Source organism: Medicago truncatula, chromosome 4 (genome assembly GCF_003473485.1).
Source record: "Medicago truncatula cultivar Jemalong A17 chromosome 4, MtrunA17r5.0-ANR, whole genome shotgun sequence".
Classification (NCBI taxonomy): domain Eukaryota; kingdom Viridiplantae; phylum Streptophyta; class Magnoliopsida; order Fabales; family Fabaceae; genus Medicago; species Medicago truncatula.
The window spans coordinates 29,034,105-29,054,839 of record NC_053045.1 but is presented as its reverse complement, the minus strand read 5'-3'; the positions used below and the strand labels follow the sequence as shown (position 1 = coordinate 29,054,839).

General features: G+C 31.8%; 1 protein-coding gene and 1 long non-coding RNA gene across 4 annotated transcripts; one reads left to right on the top strand and one right to left on the bottom strand.

Moving 5' to 3' along the window:
• The first annotated feature begins 6,945 nt into the window (after positions 1–6,945).
• On the top strand, positions 6,946–9,247 carry LOC11410034 (transcription factor FER-LIKE IRON DEFICIENCY-INDUCED TRANSCRIPTION FACTOR). The gene is made up of 4 exons (XM_003606283.4): positions 6,946–7,505; positions 7,921–8,118; positions 8,227–8,400; positions 8,693–9,247. Exons 1-4 carry the CDS (start codon positions 6,975–6,977, stop codon positions 8,795–8,797), a joined length of 1,008 nt encoding a protein of 335 aa, XP_003606331.2. The 5' UTR covers positions 6,946–6,974; the 3' UTR covers positions 8,798–9,247.
• On the bottom strand, positions 7,205–17,030 carry LOC11405599 (uncharacterized). Of its 3 annotated transcripts, XR_003011519.2 has the most exons (4): positions 16,854–17,030; positions 13,572–13,682; positions 11,324–11,516; positions 10,462–11,102 (listed from the first exon to the last, which is right to left on the bottom strand). It is a non-coding gene; the product is annotated as an uncharacterized lncRNA (long non-coding RNA). The 3 variants fall into 3 exon arrangements; XR_005646013.1 differs by lacking the exons at positions 10,462–11,102; positions 11,324–11,516 and adding an exon at positions 7,205–7,341; XR_005646012.1 differs by lacking the exon at positions 11,324–11,516.
• Positions 17,031–20,735: the final 3,705 nt, after the last annotated feature.

Sequence of the window (20,735 nt, the reverse complement as noted above, 5' to 3'; positions counted from 1 at the left end):
GACACCGAAGAGTGAGGAAACACTAACTCTGATAGAATAGGTTATTATTCGCCACCCATAGGAGACAAGACAAAAGACCTTACGGTGTGGACAACTTTACCCACTAAACACAAGACCTGAGCGAATATACAAGGAAGTTTTTCACTCCAAACTGATCCTTGATCCCCCAGAACCATAGAGCAATCACACTCGATCAGAACACATGGTGAAAATACCACACAATAAGAGGCTACATTACCGATGATTGCATACATCTAAATAGGGAGATCAATAAGTTAATATAAGATGGAAAGCTCTGAGGTTATGTAAAAGGCAACCACAGTGAGGAAAAAATACACCCTGAGGAATCCAACAAGGACAGAAAGGATGACCGAGACGGGGATCACAAAGAAAGACACACTCTCAACACCATTTTCGGCAACTTCGCAGGTGGCGGTGAGTCAAGCTCTTCCCGAAAAAGGCACGTAAGGCCAGTTATGTTTATCGATGATAGTGTTAATCAAACGCGTGGGCAAGAAACCAACATTACCTTTTCAGCAAAAGATTACGAGGGCATCGTCCCCCACGACGACAATCCAATGGTTATTATCCTGCAAATTGATAACATGCAAAATGCACTATCTAAATAGTTTATTTTTCATTTATTTTAGAGTCAATTATTGTGTTTTGCACGGTTACAGACTGATATTTTGATGTGTTTCAGGAACATAGGGTATAAAAAGAAAAAGTAAAGAAAAAGAAAGAAAAGAAAGAAATCATGACCGGCGTTACAAGCCCAACAACATTTGACAATTTTTCTGCTGGAGAACTAGAGTATAAAAATACATTGAGACACTCATCGTAAAGAACCCTAGCTCCCATACAATTTAACATAATTTTAAACCCTAGTTATTTTGGATTTTGAGTTTTATTTCATTATTTTTGTTGAAACCTTTTGGCTACCGTATTTTTATGAAGTTCTGAAGCGTATTTTCTTAATCACAAGTTCCTAGTTTTCTTTACGCTTAATTACACTTTTAGTCCTCGTATTTTGGCCTACTCACGAAAATGGTCCTGCCCTTTTAAAACAGAACAAATATGTCCTTCAATTATCATTTTTGTTGCATTTTTGTCCTACCCCCATTTTATCCTCCAAAAACGCACATTGACAATTCCCACTTGGAAAATGTCATTTGAATCAATTAAATAATAAATTTAGAAAACAATTAAAAAAAATAAAATGCTTAAAATAAAATAAAAAAACCTATGTTGTAAATCAAAATCGAGAATTATTAACATTGATTCATCTATTCTCTTCATCCATTTACAATTCATCCCTTCCTTAAATTCATCATCCCTTATTCAAAAAAATAAATTCATCATCCCTAAATTCACAAAACCCTTTTGAGAGAAGTTGGAGTTCTCTGTTATCTCTTCTCTTTGGCTTTATTCCGGCGAACACCTAACCTCTCCGGTGATTTTACGGTGAAGAAATTTCATGGTTTCTTGATAGTTTATTCCACTTACTTTGCCGTTTTCACTCTCTACTGTGTGTCGAGCTTTTCGGGTTATTTTTCTCCTTGGATTCATCTGGTTCAGTCTCTCTCCGATGAAGGTCCTTTTTTCGGTGATATCTGGGTCGTAATCGTTACTTCGAAGCTTCGTCTTGTTTATTTCAGGACTGCGATTCCTTCTTTTGAGCTACTTCTGGGTTCGTCACTCTACGATGAAGATGCTCTGCGTTTTCAGATCCCTTCTGGTTTGAAACAACTTAATTTTATTCCAATCAATGATGTATGGATTTGTGTTTTCCCCACTCTGAAAATGCCAAAATAGTGGTATCATGAATATGAAAATATGGATCTGAAAATGGTATGTTGGATGTTGATGATGATGGTGTTGGTATGATGAAGAGGGATTATGAATCTATGGGAAAATGAATTGAAAATGGATGAAATTTTTTTAATTACAATTTTTTTTTTGTTTTAATTTATGACTGTTTAAATTGTTTTTTAAAATTAAAAATGGTTGTTTCAATGATATGTAAATGACATTTTTCAAACTAGATGCCACATAGGCGTTCACTTGCCACCTGCGCATTTTTTGAGAATAAAATGGGGAGTATGACGAAAAATGCAACAAAATTGATAATTGAAGGACAATTTTGTTGTGTTTTAAAAGAGTATGACCATTTTCGTGAGTAAGCCAAAACTCGAGGACCAAAAATGTAAAAGTGTAATTAAGCCATTTCTTTATCACCCATTTTATTCCAATTGAATTCGGTGCCGTTTTACAAATCTGTTTTGCTATGTATTTCAATTTGAATTACTTTGTTTTTGCTGCATTTATTTATTTAATTCCATTGCTGCATTGTTTCTTTATCATATATACTCCCTCCGGTTCTATATATAAGAAACAATTTATTTTTTTGATTCATTCAATAGTTGATGTATTTGGTCTATTTCTAGGCTAGCTACATCAATTATTGAATGAATCTAAAAAATTAACATTTTTTTATAAATAGGACCGGAGGTAATATTCAATTCCAATTCTTGTTAATGCTCCATCGCTACTGTTGAGTTATTTGATTCCAATTCCTTTACCCTATCATAAAGTCTAATGAATTTATCCATGTAATTGGTGACGTATTTTCCTCTTATTTTGTGTATTTTTTTTTTATATTTCTTAGTTTACCGGTCCCCTCTGTGTAAATGCCTATGAGAAGAAATTTTGAATGATTTTTTTTCACACACATAGAGAAGGATATTTTTTTGAGAAATAATATTTGTACAACCATTTTACTACAATTTTTTGATAACTTTCTCTCTCATGTTCACATGATGTTATTATTCTTTCTCTTTCTTTTTCTCTCTTCATTGTTTTTGACCAATCAAAAGAGAGAAAAACAAAGTTGTCATTAAATAGATGTACAAATATCATTGCTCTATTTTTTTAGAGTGTTGCAAATGAACAAAATTCCACAGTAATAAAGACACATAAAGAACAATTTTAATTTGTAGATGTAAATTAATATTTTATTTTTTTTAATATATAATAGTAGTGTTTATAATCCCAAGTATTTTTCTCAATGACAATGATGTTATTAATTGATCACTAAAACATTCCTTAAAATTTTGTATAAATATTTACTATATAAAATCTTGCCAACACCCGTCAAAATTTAAGAATCCGTCACCGAGTGCAATACAATAACCAAAATTTTGCAGGTTATCAAGAACCGACTTAAACCGTCCTTTTTACATCTGTAAGCGTATTTTGAGTATTATTTTTAAAAAAAGAGTTAGAATGCAAAATGTAATAAAAGGGTATGAGATGTTCCCGTAGCATAACCCAGTTGATAGAGACAATTCATTATTATATGTTAGAGTTGATGTTCGAGCCCCGAGCACCCCACTTATTCACCTTAAAGATGAATTCTAACCTCGAGACTAATTGAGAAATAAAAATACTGAGATTACATTTTCATTTCAAATCTAGAAGTAGAACTTGAACTAGAATACCCATTTTTATACTATAACATCAGTATAGATTGTTATCGTTGTTGTATGAATTGTGATTATTATAAATGAGACTTATGGTCAATTAGTAGTAGAATAGGTCATTGAATTTGTTGGGTGTGGTTTGTGGCAAATGAAAAACGAATATTGGAACGAGCACGTGTAAGCTTCAGCCTCATGTTGTTTCCCACGTTCCATTTCGTGTGGTCCATATTCTTCTTTTAAGTTTGGTCTTTACATATAATCATTTACTTATTTTTATATTTTAACAACTTATTATCAATTTCATCGATGTATTTCACTACTTACTTTCAATTTATTTTTATAAGGTGAATAAGTGGAGTATCCGAGGTTCAAACCCCAACCTTTACATATAATAATACATTGTCCTATCAACTGAGTTATGCTCACGGAACTACTTTCAATTTATTTTATAACTACAATGAACAATATGATACAATGAACCTCTTTAAAATATTCCTAATCTTAAAGACGTATTTAAGAACGTTAAGAGATGATTTTAATGATTTACGTACTCATTATTTTTTATTGCTAGAAATAAAAACCCAAAACTGTGATTAAAGCATGCTTGCTTACCTAAGTTTAGTTTATATTGTTTTTTATAAGCCAACAATATTATTACTAGACGATCTAGAACTTTAGGTCAATGAGAGCAAAAATGATAGAATTATTGCATAAATGTTTCAAATAGTGGCCGTCGTCAATAGCAACTAAACAACAAATTAAATCGGATATTATAGCAAGTGAAGGTGAAGGTGACAGTCATCCAGAAGCGGATCTAGACTTTCGATATTGGTGAAGCTAAAATATTAAAGAAACTATATACATTAAACTTATCAGTAAAAATGGCATAGGCTTCACACTTTTACCAATGTGTTATATGTTCGATTCCCTCCAAACAAATGATAATAGCGTTTATGATGCTTTTGTAAAAACATCTACTAACTATGCTACTCACAATATTTTTACGATTATTTCCTGATTGTATTTCGAACATTTTATTTTATTAAATGAAATGCATTGATCTTTAGTTTATGTTATGATGTCTTTGTATATATAGACTCTAAAATATTTAAATTACAGTCTTTTTCTGTTACATTTATATTACCGTTTTTTTTTTTAGGTTCGAACGCCGGACCTTGTATATATCATGTATTATACATATCAACTGAGCTAAGCTATCAAAGACACGTTTATATGTTTAACTACGGTTACGAGAGCTTCAATTTATTCTGTATTTGTAGTGTTCTATTAATTCTTTATTCTCAACTTGATATTTTGATTTGGAATGGGTATACACGCTTTGCATCTTCACTTGCATTAGTTATTAATTAATTAAAACAAAGCAGATGGATCACTTGGCTAACTATATAATATTTCTAAACGTTAGTTCCTTCTTGCATGTAGGTCAGCAACTACGTAGTGTTAAATTTTTAATTAGTATAATTTAATTATTTTGTTACTTGAGTTGCTATCCGTTGCTTTCCTTCACAAGACTTCACAGTTATTTTTCTGATGGAATAAAATAAAAAAAGTTAGGAGTAACGTCATTATGTTCCCATACATGATTCTCTTCACACACATATTCTTATTTTATTTTTATAAAGGAACAAACATACAATAGATAAGAGACCACGTGTCTACATAAGACCATTGTTATGTGTTTCATATTGAGTCGATAAAAAAGTTCATTGTTATACTTAAGTCATTAGAGTGTCGCACTTAATGGATTAATTTTTTAAATTGGAATTTTCTTGCGAGCTTAAATCTTTACGATTGATACTTTAATTTCGTTGAGAGTAGGGTTAAAGAAGTGCTTATCCAACAAAATACTAATAGATGAGTGAAGTTGCTATAGAGAAAAAGGATACAAACAATCATGGATGTAAAACATTAACGGGTGCGGCAATGTTATAATTTACTCATTGAATATATAAGAAAGTTAAACTTTGACAATGTTATTACCCTTTCTTGCACCTGACGCTCTCCGGACTCCCTCAACAAAATATGATATTTAAGCCAAAAGATTCTAGTAGAAGTGTTTCCTATAGATCCTACCAATGAATATATAGTAACACATCCTATCAATGAATATATAGTAACACAACCAAACAAAAGATGAAACAGATTGGTAATTAAGGAAAATATGGTGCTTTATTGATAGTAATTAAAATAGTATAAAAGAGAGTTTCTCTAACTACTCCCAGAGCAAAGCTCCGACACAATTCGAAGAAGAATCCTACTCTAACCCTAAAATAAAAAAACTTATTCCTTCATATTCTAGAACTCCTAAGAATTCCTCTTTACATACAAATAAAGATAACATTTTAGTATCGAGTATTTAACTCTAATGGACCTCCTCCTTAAAAAAAAAAAAAAAAAAAAACCCTTTAATGGACCTCTTATTATTTAATCTTAACAAGCCACTTACTAATAATCTAATTAAACCTAATTAACTACCTACTAATTAACACCACCACATATTGAATCCCAACACCCATTGATTAAATCAAATTAAAGGACGTTTTTAATTAACTTAACTGCTGATATCGAGTTTGTATCTAATAATGTGATTGTAATGGAGCGTTATTTTATGGTGTATATATTTTCACTCTGTCTTACTTAAAGGATTAGTCTTTATAGTTGTGATCGACAAAGTTCTCACCAAAAAAAAGATTAGAGACCTTATTGTCCATCACTTGTATATCCGGGGAAGTATTATGTGTTAATGATCTGAAAGTGACCATAAAAGCAGTCCTGGACATGACAATGATTTTAATTAACTACAAAATCTGTGAAGTCAATTATGCACTGAAACATCAATCAGCAAAATAAAATAAGACTATCAAAGCTAACAGCATGATGTGAAAGTGAAATTTATGACTACATAAGCAGAATTGCATTTTGCCATTTTTTTAAGGAGTTATATAATAATACAGTACTCAGTTACTCACATTATTATTTAATCTGTTGAAAGGTTTATTTATTTGTTTCTATAAAACTATGTGTTTCCCATTTTTTTAGACATTTCAGGAAAGAGAAAAGATTCTTTTAAAATCATATGGCCCAAAGAGAAAATTAAAATATTATTATGCTACAAATAGCACTTATTTGGTGTAGGGAGTCTATCTTATTCCATTCACACCAAAATTAATATCATATTAATAGTTAATTAATTAATAATTAGCCATTAGTTATTCATCTTGTCAAATTTCAATAAATTAATAAATTATTTAATCAAGTGATTGAACTCAAGTGATTAATAAACTTCTCTTAATGATAAATTATTCGCGAAAAAAAACTGAGTTAGAATCTTGACTGAAACAGTATTTAACTAGACGTTATTTGCTTTTCGGTCTAACTCTGGATTAGCAGGGCGCCTTACAAGAGTCGGAGGGTCAAGAACAAAAAAGTTACATATATACATATACAATATTTAGATCTCTCACTCAGCATATGTTCCAACTTTCAACCAAAATAAACACAATGGATTTTTATCCAGAGACACTTGCAAACATTAACAATGACTATGAGTTACATGATTTCATTGACGATCCAAACTTTGATCAATTCATCAATTTGATTCGTGGGGAGGAGAATGAAGATACTACTATTTGTAACTTCAATTCTGACCTTATAATGAATCAAAGTTTTGTTGATAACTCACTCCTTTCATTTCCTTCAAACCCATTTGATCACAACATAGAAAATACTATCACTGCTACTTTTGATCCTACTTCTTCACTTGGTTCTTTCTCTTGTTTTGATGGAGAAGCTAAGGAGGAATTAAGAGTAGAAAATGATGGTGATAACTACTCCTCTCCTGCAACAACAACAACAAGCATTACCACAACAACTACAAGTGGTGATACTAAGCCAAAGTCGAAAAATGATAGATCCAAGACTTTGGTTTCTGAGAGGAGGAGGCGAAGCCGAATGAAGGATAAGCTTTACGCATTGCGTTCTTTGGTTCCCAATATAACTAAGGTACACTCCATGGTTTTAAATTGTTGTTTTACACTGCAAACCTTTATATTGTGGCAAAATGCCGTCAAAATTTCAGTTATGATACCATTGTGGAGACTTCAAAATATTTTATATATGATAAAATTTGTTCTCTCAAAAACAAAACAAAAAAGTAACATAAAATTTGTGTCGTGTCTAACTCGATCTTCAAAATTCGTTTATAAGATGAAAATTGCTTCGGACTTAAAACCACTATTTGGCCTATATGTTAACTATCCAAAATGGTTAAGATGCATTGTTGATTAGACTAACCTTGTAAATTTCATAGAAGCATAAATGTCTTATTATAATTAAAATGTGATTAATTAACCTTGACTTTCTTTTTATTTGTGAATTAAGTATATATAATTGATATTATATTTAATTACATGTATAGATGGATAAGGCTTCTATAATTGGAGATGCTGTTTCATATATGCATGAACTTCAATCACAAGCCAAGAAGCTTAAGGCTGAGGTTGCAGGACTTGAAGCATCATTAGCAGTGTCCAAAACTCAACATGGATCAATTGATAACCCCAAAAAGATTCAATTTACTAACAACAATGGTTCAATATGCAAGAAAATTGTCCAGGTTTGTTTGATAAATATCTAATTAGCTCAATAAAAAGTTTTATTTAGTTAATTACTCTCTATGTAAGATATTGTAATTTGTAACATTTTTTAATTTGGATTTGTGTAGATTGATATGTTTCAAGTAGATGAAAGAGGGTTTTATGTTAAAATAGTATGCAATAAGGGAGAAAGGGTGGCTGCTTCATTATACAAGTCTCTTGAATCTTTGAGAGATTTCAATGTTCAGAATTCAAATTTGGCCACTGTTTCTGATGGTTTTCTATTTACATTTTCATTGAATGTAAGCTTTATTCCCTCTCTTTGTAGTTAATTTCTATTTTATTTTTGAGTTAAATATATTTCTAGTCATTATAAATATTTTCAATTTTGTTTTTAGTCCCTGCATTCATTTTTTCGTCTCTACACAACAAAATTACATGTTTTAAGGACTAAAAACATGTAATTTTATAATTCGTAGGGACTGAAAAATTTCTAATTGTTATGGTACTAAAAATATATTTAATCAATTATTCTATTTCAATGTTTTATTTGTTTACTGAAATATTAATTCATGTGTATTATGTTGAAAATAGGTGAAAGACTCTGGACCAGAAATTAACCTGCCAAATTTAAAGCTATGGGTGATTAGTGCTTTTCTAAACCAAGGCTTTGAATTCATACCTTCTTTTCACGCTTGACACATCTAATTTATATCCTTAATGTTGTAATTCTAATTAAGGTTGTATTCGAATGATTTTGATGAGACATGAACTATGAAGTACGGGTACGGTATACGGATATCGGACACGATACAGACACTGTCACGTCGATACCATTGATAATTTAAGAAAATTCAGTGTAATTATATGTGTCGGTGTCAGACACGATACATGTTCAACACAGAAACACGCATAATCCAAGGAGTGCCCGTACTTCATATATTCATGTCTCTTGATACTGGTTAGCTATGAGCATGAGTGACATAACTCTCCAATTTGAGCCATTATTATCGGCCAATAGCAATGTCAATTTTTTTTCTAAACAATAGGTAAGTGGTAGTATGTGTAAAAAGAGGAATCAAACCCTATATGTAACTCTATTGATAACTCTCTTTATCTAGTACCGGATCATAAAATTAGATGGTTAAATCAATTTAACTCCGTAATGATTCTCTATGATAGTATTGAGACTCTCAATCATAAGTTACTTAATGACTCTAAAAAGTGTAAAGTGAAATGAACTAATTTAACTAAGCTAAGAAAATATACAGCAGATAAAGCAAGTAGTAAGCTTCTTTATATATAACTCCCTCTTCCTTTCAACATGATGTGAATGACCGATATGGGACATACAAAATACCTTCTGTTAATAATATTTGATAATATGTTTTCATTATCCTAATCACGTCCATGTTCTAATTCAATTAAAACTATACCACAAACCTGTAAGGTTCCGACTATGCATACCTCTACGTACCGAATTATTTGAAAATTACGAACCGTGGACCCAAACGTGTACCACGTACCAAAGCAAATTGTGAACGTGTGACTATGGTTCAACGATCATTTGATGGCTAGACACACTTTCTCCCACCACAATCCTATTTCTAGGGTGCAAAATTACTCTTTTGACAGTTTAAATTTGTAACCGCATCTTCCCTGTTGTTACAACCTAGTGGTTGGCTGTGATGGCGTTTTATGTTGGTGTTGGTCCCAGATTTCAACACTTTTCGCTTCCCATGTGAGTGTATGTGTGGTCACTGATGTAAGATTTTTACATGTCATAAACTATTTACATGTGAGTATAATAAGATCGATTCCGCTGGAAGTTGCGTATATCTTAAGCATTTCAACATCATTTATCATATTAAGTGTTTGGGTATAAAAGTTTGTTTGTGTAAAACTATTTTAACTATTCGACATAAAAGTAAATCGAGTAGAGATAAGGCTACTTCGCTTGGGGTCAGAGACACTCAACCAAGCGTAACAACTGCAACCTCTCGATTAAATAACGGATTCTAGCTTTTTAAACGACATTATCACAATCACTCAACAATATCATTCGTGTCCAAATGATATCGTTATTTCTAAGGGATCGTTTAAATGTCGATTTCCCAAACTATTTAAACGACCACAAAGTCGATTGGATCATTTAATCGATGATTTTCCAATCTATTAATTGATCCAAAAACATTAAATTCTAGATTAAAAGTGATTATCAAAGATTAACATCTATGTCTGGAATGAAAACTTAGATAGATTGTTATTCTATTCCTAGATCCAAAAGTATTTGTCAATATCATTTCAAATCTCAATAAAGCTATAAATACAAGAATAACAACAATATTGAATAAATAAGCTAGAACCATATATTAAAATATCAAGAGTTTACATAATAGCTTGTTTGAATACCTCAAAACCCACAAGGATAGATGTAGCTACATATATTTATGATAGCTTGACAAAGGATGAAGAAAAGATGAAGATTCCATGCCTAGATTCATGATGTCTCGACAAATCTTGGGTTGAATCTACTTTTAACTACCTTGCTTTGTGTTTCTCTCTCTAGAAAAACCCTAGTTCTCCCTCTAAGTATGCAGAAAAATGAATAAAATAGTAATGGAATGGTTGAAAAGAGAAGAGAAAGCTATTTATATGGGCCAAGTCTGCATAATTTCGCTGATAGCCAAATATTTCGCTATCAGCGAAATGTTGGAAATCTGCTTCTGCACCAATGGGGTGGCTCCACATGGCCCTTATCCTGTTTGAAATACTTGATCTTGCCAAAATTTCGCCAATGGCGAATACTCCATGGAACAATTTTGCTATCAGTGAAATATTCGCTGATAGCGAATTGCTTCAATTCTGCTTCAGTGACTTCGCCAAAACTTCGCTATCAGCGTACAATACACTCTCTGGAACAATTTCGTTAATGGAAAAATGCTCGCTAATGGTAAAATATCTTGTGAACTTTGACTATTTTTTATCCTTTGCTTGTATTTTCCTGCACAAAAAGGGCTGAGTAAGGCATGTAAAGCATAAATGGCATTCATGCATAAAATTGAAGCTTTTCCATCAATAACTTGTAAAACAAATCACCAAAATGCCTAAACTAACACATGAATTAAATCACTTTTGGGCACTTATCAGTCACTAGGCCAATCGTCTATAAAAAAATAATTGTGGTCACATCATCTTGATATATGACAATAATTGGAAAACTACCTTTGTGATTGTTCTAGACCATTCATGAGGCGCTTGAAATTATTCGTTTTCGACAATATCCCTCACTCGTGCGAACAAATGGTAGCACAAACAAAGCTTCTGCATGAAGACATTCGTATAGATAGAGACATTTCTACTGTGTCCAGTCCGTGCAATAGTAGCTCTGGTAAGGACATGATGGTGATAATTACTTCTGTCTTGCAACAACAACAAGTGTTACCACAACATCTACAAGTGTTGATACCAAGCCAAAGCCGAGAAATGATAGATCCAAGACTTTGGTTTATGCGAGGAGGAGGCAAGGTCAAATGAAGGATAAGATTTATGCATTACGTTCTTTGGTTCCCAACATAACAAGCTTACGGTCATGTTTGTGTTGAGTTTATGGTCATGTTTTGATAAACAGTTTAATTAAGTGCTTATAGAAATAAGGCTTAAATAAGTAAAAAGTCCCTCTAAGTTGGCGCATTTTTGGTTCCCTGTAAGATTTTTTGTTGCGAGACAAACCCTGTATTTACCAAACGTTTTGGATCTAGTCCCTGCCGTCCAATTCCGTGAAAAAAACAATGAGCTGGCTAACAGAGCAATATGTGGCACTTCGTGAGTTGGCACTAGTTGATGACTCGGGTTAGTATAGGGACTAAAACCAAAAACGCAATTTAAAAAAGGTAATCATCAATTTTTAAATTTTAAAAACCAGTCTTTCCTTCTTCTTCCTCTCTCTGTTCTTTCCTTCTTCTTCCTCTATTTGTTCTTTCTTTAATTGCTTGTGCCCAAAAACTCAAACCCCATTTTCTTCAACAATGTCTTCTCATTTCATTTCTCATTCATCATCAAATGAGTTGCCTATAAGTGCCAATTACTTCTTTCAGTTTTGCTTCATTTGTTCCTCCTTGAGTCTCCAAAAGCAAATCAGTGTTAATTACTTCCATTTGTTTCCCTTCGCGCACCTTAATCTTAGCCCATCCAACCAAGTTTGTGTCACCAAAATCCTCCTTATCACCAGGCCTTTTCCCATTAAGAAGTTCCAACATTACAACACCAAATGAATAAACATCACCCTTTGCAGTGCACCTAAAACTTTGGTAATACTCTGGTGGAACATATCCAGGTGTTCCTGCTAGTGTGCTTACACTGAGATGTGTATCAAGTGCACTTATTAGTCTTGCCATTCCGAAATCCAAGACTCTTGACTCCATTTTATTGTCAAGTAATACATTGCTTGACTTCATGTCTTTGTGTATGATGTGAGGGATGCAATTATATGATGCAGAAAATAAAGTCCTTTAGTAGCACCTCTTGCAATCTTCTTCCTTTCTTTGCATGTTAAAATTCGTCGTTCAAATGTCTTTATTCTTCTGTGGATCATCTCTTCTAGACTTTCATATTCCATGTATTCATAAACAGGTAGCCTCTCTTCTCCTACTTTGCAGTATCCCAATAAAGGGACAACGTTTTTATGCTTGATTTTTTCTAAGGTTTTCATCTCAGCCATGAATTCTCTATCACCTTGGCAACTCAGTCGAATGAGCTTCTTTATCGTGACACATGTTCCGTCTTTGAGTGTGGCCTTAAACACTTCACCAAAACCACCACAACCAATGAGGCTTGCTGCTGAGAAGCCATTGGTTGCTTCAATCAACTGTGAGAATTTAAGCTTTCTCAATTACCTCTGAAATGTTGCAATATTAATGCTTAATGGCTCTTTCTCTTTATCATTTTTTCATGTTGTAGCAGCATGGCATGCGAATTTGAGATGAAAATCCTCATAATTTTTCTGCAACCACATATTGGCAACTCATTTGATGATGATTGACAAATGAAATGAGAAGACATGGTTCAATGAAATGAGTTTTTGGTGTTAGGGCGCAAAGTTATGGAAGGGTGGGAATGGCAGAAATGAAGAAGAGAGAAATAACATAGTGAGGAAGAAGGTGGAAATAATATGTTTTAAAATTCAAATTTTGATGATTATATTTTTTATTTTCGTCCCTGTGTAAATTTGTGTTTTTGGTTTTAGTCCCTCTAATAACCAATTGCCAACTCATCATATGCCACATATTAGTCCGTTAGTCAGCAAAGCGTTTTTTTGACGGAAACGGACAGCAGGGACGAATGCCAAAATGTTAAGTAAATATAGGGATTGTTTCGCAACAAAAAAAGATACAAAGACTAAAACAAAAAATGCGCGAACTTACAAAGACCTTTTTCTTATTTAAGCCTAGAAATAAACAAAAAAAAAACTTACAAACATGTCATATATAAGTTGTTTTCATAAACTATCCCAACAACCTCACATTGCCGGTAGATATGGTCAAACAAATCAATCCATTGAGGTTGTAACTCAATCATAAGAAACCTGTTTATAAGATGAACAACGACTATGATTATAAATCAATATTGAAGATCAAGAAAGATGAAATTCATTATAAATAAGGCTAGCCTTCTAAATTTCATACAAGCATAAGAGGCTTATTATAATTTTGCTTAATTGAATATTCGGTCTCTTAATTTAATTCATTTTTTTTTAAGTTTTCCTTAACTATTAAACGTTTCATTTTGGTTCTTTCTCTTATTTCCATCATTCAACTTGGTCCTATTTCATTAATTTTAACCTCCTAAAAAAGAGGACCGTTGGATAAATGAGTTCTATTAGATCTAACTGTGTATCACCAACACCTAATTTATTTTAGTTTGCTTCATCTTCTTCCTCATCTATAATTTCATCTTCATTTTTAGAACCTTCATCATCTTCAACCTTTTTTTTCTTTCAAAAATTCACCATTTCAAGTTTAACAAAAACAAAATAATCAATCCCTTAACATCATTTAAAACATACAAATTATTTCCCAAAATAAAATAAAAATTCAAAGAGCAATCATAAGTCACCAAATTCGGCTTGGACCGCATGATATATGCAGGGGTCAGGTTCGAACCTCAGACACTCCACTTCTCCACAATTTAACAATTTAATTGTGCGAAGCTCTAGCCACAAGCTACTTGACAAAAAAAAAAAAAAAAAAATTGATTCCAGAAGCAGCTTCCATGTTTTTGTAGATTGTGACCAAATTGTCAATATGAGGAGCAGGACGTACCTCTGAAGTTAATCATAGTTAATAAATTAGGGTTTGATTAAGATTAGGGTTTGTTAATCATAAACAGATGATAATTTCTGTTGTGAGTTTGGAGAGTGAAAATGCGGAATGAAGTAAACCCAAACTGTACAATGAATAAAGAAAGGGTTATTATGAAGAAAATGAATTGAATTAGAGAGGAAGAAGAACACGATAATGATAATTGAATTGAATTGAATTGGTAGTTGGTACCAGATTGGACATTTGAGTTCTCTGCCCATGTTTTCAAGATCCACCATTTTGAATTTCTCTGAATGAACCACGGTGAATTAGTGATAGAAGAAGGGTTTTAATGAAGTTTTGAGAAATAATTTGTATGTTTTAAATGATATTAAGGGTTTGATTATCTTATTTTTGTTAAATTTGAAATGATGAATTTTTGAAAGAAAAAAAAGTTGAAGACGATGAAGATTGACGAAGGTTCTAAAAATGAAGATGAAATTTTAGACGAGGAAGAAGATGAAGCAAACTAAAATAAATTAGGTGTTGGTGATACACGGTTAGATCTAATAGATCTCATTTATCCAACGATCCTCTTTTTTAGGAGGTTAAAATTAATGAAATATGACCAAATTAAATGATAAAAATAAAATAAATGACCAAAATAAAACGTTTAATAGTTAATGGACTAACTTAAAAAAAAGAATTAAGTTAAGAGACTAAATATGTAATTAAACTTTATAATTATTATGTGATTAATTAATCTTGACTTTCTTTACATTTGAGAGTGTCCTATATATAATTGATATTCTATTTAGTTATATGTATAGATAGATTAAGCTTCTATAACTTGATATCAACGCTACATGATCTACATATTTAGTTTAAAGTGACCCTTCAATTGCTAAACACAAATAGTGTTAAACTAGAAGTAATAAAAGAATACTACAGCCGGTCCCATAAATAAGAAAATATTAAGTCAACAAAAGTTTATTTATTTTGTCTGCATACATCAACTTTTATTCGCCTAATTTTTTTCTTATATATATAGGACTAGAGGGTGTAATATACAATTTGACCAATTCATTTTAACACCAATTATAAGACATCAATATCTTAATTAGACCCACCACATCTTACATTATTATATTTGTATTTCCAACATTTAGGGAATAGAAAAAATAGAGAGGGTAAAAAATGAAAAAAATCTTGACCTCGTGCTTTATCTAATATGGATTAAATATAGGGTTAAATATGTTTTTGATCTCTATAAATATGTCAACTTTTCGTTTTAGTCCCTCTAAAAAATTTCTTCAACTTTTAGTCCCTAATTTTTTTTCCATTTTCACTTTTAGTCCCTCCTTTAAAGTAAACTTATATGTAAAATACATATTTTTGAAGAAAAATTCATAATATTATAAGAATCTCTCCCAAAAAAATTGGAATTTATTAACAAAATATGAATTTTTATATTTTTAACGGTTAAAAATTCATATTTAATTTATGATTATTTTTTGGAATTTTTTTTTTTGCAATATTCTACACATTTCTGCACAATTTCATTAAAATTACAAAAATTAACTTAAAAATAGGGACCAAAAGCAGTGATTGAAAATTTTATAGATACCACATGTTAAAGGAAAATTTTAGAGGGACTAAAACATAAAATTGGTATATTAATAGGGACCAAAAACATATTTAATCCTTAAATATATTAACAAAATCGAGGAATAGACTATGGAGGAAGAAAATAAGAGTGGAAAATAGTTATAAGTACCTACACTCTTTTTGACCACAACCTGTGTATAAAATCCTATTCACGAACCTCCTCCATCAATTCTTCAACATACACTCTAATTTCCTTTTTTAATGATTTTCTAATCATGAGTTTAGTATTTGCAATTGTAGTTACTAGTTATATTGCACTATTTTTTATTTTATTTTAATTTCACCATAGTTTTTTCCCTTTGAGTTTTTCTGAAAAGGATTTTAATGAGATAGTTGTTGGTTGTTTATCATGATTGAACTCTTTAGTTTTGATCTGAATCTCTTTACTTTATTTTATTTTATTTTATTTTATTCTAATAAATATATTGTGTTGCTTCAAATGACAAACAATGGTCTTATTAGAATGTCATTTATGTCATGTAATTCATTTGCACTCTAATTTTTACTTAGAAAAATATTGCTTTTATTTATTATAGTAGTTTATTATATTCATGGAGTGATGGTTTTTGTAATATCTATTAGGAGAAAACGAAAGTAAAAATATTTGCATATTATAACATGAATTTTGTTTATCATGTGCAGACTTGCATAGTATAAGAAAAAGTAAGTTTACTGCAAAATTGAAAGGCCAAAGAAACATAAATCAAATTTCAAAATAAATTATAAAAGTTCAAATATTATGGCATACAAAAAAAATTATACCTTCCTTAAAAAAAAAAAAATCATACCTTAGGAGCAACATAATTTTTTTGCACCTGATTAATATCTCCATTACTAGAAAATTTAGTTTTAGCGACGGCTGGAGTCCGTCGCAAAGTAGGCTAATTTCCTTCGCAAACATTTTTCTGACGAATTTTGCGACGAACCAAAAATCCGTCACAATAGTGGGCGTCATAAAAAGTTAGCGAGGGAAAATCAAATCCGTCATATATTGCGGTATAGTAGAGGGATCTATGGATTTGTACACACAAAAACCGTCGTTACACCTATATGTATAATATATCTTCCATGGACAATCACTATCAGAATTGCAAGGAATGTTGGCTGCATGGTCAAACAATAAACAAATAAATGTTACAAAAGGTGATAAAATAGTGTATAAGATAAATTAGAAATTTTAAAAATGGTGTGAAAAATTACATACCGCTACTAGTTATAACAAGAAATAGGAAAATATAGATGATCAAAGCAGAAACAAACATGAGAATTTGAACCGTATTTTTCCTCCTTAACATATAATAAACATATTTTTTGCGCTTTACCAGTTAAATTTCATGCTTTTATAACTTCAATTAAATATTTTTTAACACTTAAGAGTTACAGGTAGCCATTTATAAAATTGAAATTAATGTTAGATGTCTCTAATCAATATGTTGTGTGTATCCAATAACCTCACTCTATATTAGTAAAGATATCACTTAAAAATCTTGATGATCACCAAAGGTCATTATTTTATTACTATTAAACTTCATTATTATTTTCATTTAAATTTTAGCCTTATGTAAGGGGGAAATCTCAAAAGATAATTAAAATAATGAATGATGAAAAAAATTAGTTGTATAATAATGCATGAAAGTGTTTTTGTAATAAATTAATAACATATTGAAGCAATGATAAAGCGGAATAAGATCTCAAGTAGGTTTTGTAACGCTCTAATCGTTATTTAATTATTTTTGATTATGTGGAGTCATTTATATGGTTTTTGGTGATTTATGTGGTGTATATATATTTATTATATGATTTATTTTATTAATAATTAGAATAAGTGGAGAATATAATTGATTAGAGTTTTGGGGGTTATGTCATAATTAATATAGTGAGTGGGGAGTTAATTGCTAATTAAGAGAGTTACATTTTGGGAGTTAAGAAAAGAAAAAAAAACCAGAGAAACGTTTTTACGTGAAAACGGACAAGTTTTGGGAGAAAAGCCAAGAGCAAGGGAGAGGAGCTTAGGAACCGATTTCTGCTGTGTTATTTCTGCAATTCTAAGGTAAGGGTGAGGTTTACCGCAATCTTATAGGTTCTGAATTCTGATTTTGTTTTTAACAGGTTTATGTGAGAGTTGGGAAAAGTTAGGTTTTGTTAATTAATGGGTTTTGAGTGTAGAAATTGTTGAATTGGAGTTAGAAATGGGTTCTGAGTGCATAAAACCTTTCATTGCATATCTGTAAACTAATTTGGGAAGTGAATTGAAGGAAAATGGGATTTTTGGGAAAAACCTGCATTCTGCCCGTACAGAAGTTCATCGCTCGCCTCGCGAGTAGCCTATGCTCGCCATAGCGAGTGAGCAACTTCATGGCTCGCCTCGCGAGTGATACAACTCGCCATGGCGAGTACCCTTGTGAAAATCTGGATTTCTAAAGTGTTGTTATAAGCCGTGTTTTGGGTAGTTTTATGTATCTAGATGATTTTAAAGAGGACTGGAGCAAGTTTTAGGTTAAAAGGATGATTAGGGAGCTTAGAATTGATGATTTAGTGAGAAAAATGTCAAAACTTCCGAGAGCACCACTTTTCTGTTCGCCTCGAGTTCGCCTTGAACTCGCCATGGCGAGAATCTTATTTCCTGAGCTCGCCATAGCGAGCAGATGTGCTCGCGAGGCGAGCTGCCCAGTATTTTGTTGGTTTGATTTCTGTTGTTGATGGTTGAATTGTCTTGATGATTAAGCATGGCTATTATATTGGTTTATTTTTCTGGGTGTTCTAAATTGGTTGTGATGAATGGATGCTGGCTGGATGTATGCTTTTATTTAATTAAGTGTTAAATGAACATTGTAAATTGGAATGGTGAGTCATATACACATATATGCTTAGGTGGGATTGTATGTAGATATACTCAAGTGGGTCAGTTGCATGAGCATAACAGTGGGAGAGCTTCAGCTCTGGAACGCCTTGTTGTTCAAAGTGGTGGAGCACTAGTTGCTCAAAGTGGTGTTAGTGGTGAGGACTTATGTCCTGAAAATGAATGCTTTAACCATTCTACAACGGTGAGGGCTACGGTCCTGATTTTGGTACCACATGCATGGGTGTTGTTAGAGGAGTCTTAGTGGAGTGGTGATGAGTTGCATGAGTCAATGAGTGGGTTACTAATTTACCATTGTTGATGATATGTGAAAATGATGATATTTATATATTGTTGATGAATTTTATGATGGGGTGTTAGATTCAATTGATGTATTCTTTATCTATATTTTTGTTGTGAATCTCACCCCTTCTGCTTGAAAATGTTGCCCTTCCTATGGGTAACTTGCAGGTGATCCTGAGTAGTTGGTGGTGGCTCAAAGTGTCTAGGGCTCTGATATGTGGGATGGGACTTATTGTTTAATTTCTTCCTATGTATCAATTTTTGGAACAAGCTGATGTAGCCCTTTTGTTAATTGTTGAATTATTATGTTGAGGCCTTGTGCCAAGATTTATTGTTGGATGATGGTGTTTAATGTTTGAGAATATTCCGCTGCAAATTAATGAAGTTTATGAAGGATGTTTATTAAATAGTTTATATTCTATTATGAAATTTTGGAAAAGTTGTGTGACATGCCGTTTGGTGATAAACTCTGATATTATATTTAGTAATAAAGTGATTTTGGGAAACGGGGTGTTACAGGTTTGAACATCAGATCTCTAGTGATTGTTAGGATCATTTCGATATATCTGTTTAATACAATAAATAAATAAATAAATAAAAAACATGGGAGGGAGGGACATAAATCAAAACCCAGTGAAATTATAAAAAAAAAAAAAAAAAAGGACTCAAAGAAAATAAAGATTTCATACAACATTAGAACGAGCATTGTAACCATTTCTAGTTGTTTTGGCTTGGTGAATCTTCAATCCTTTTTCTCGAGGGTTTGATGAATCTTCAATCAATTTTATCGGGTTTTGAATAAATAAAGAGTGAAATTGAATTCCCCAGCTTTAGGAGTTACAAAAAACTTCCCGGTGTCTTTATCTTTTGCATTTCTTCATATTTATCCGGGCATACAAATGTCTTTTTAACAACAACCAAGTTTGATTGAGATTGTGAATATCATTTACATTTTGAGTATGTCGCCCAATTTCCTGATTTGTCATATGAATAAGTTATGATTCACTAAATTATTGACAATACATTTATAATTAAAATATCATAGTCTAACTTTTTTATACAACTTTTATATCCATGCTAATACATATCAAATATAGAAATTATATGATTTCAGCAAAAAGGAGAAAGTTGTGCAAGGAAAAATATATGATTAAGCAGCTATGAGATGTAGCATTGTCTTTGTATCGATATAAATAAATAAAAAGGGGGTTTGGATTCAAAAACTTTTATTTGTTTAGGCCTTTTTTTTTTTTTGTAAAACTAATCTTCAAAAGAAACATCTAGACAAGATTCGGAGTACCGGTCCTTGTAATCTCCAGAAACGGAACTCGGTTTACTGATCACAAATTCCAGGACTACCTGAGAGATTTAAACATCAAACAGAGCTTCACTTCTGTCGAACACCCTTAAGGTAACGACCTCGCCGAATCAGCGAGGGATACGAAGAAGGCTCGACAAAGCCAAAACTAGTTGGGCTGAGGAACTTCATACAACCCCACACTCTATTACGGGCGAATCACCTTTTCGA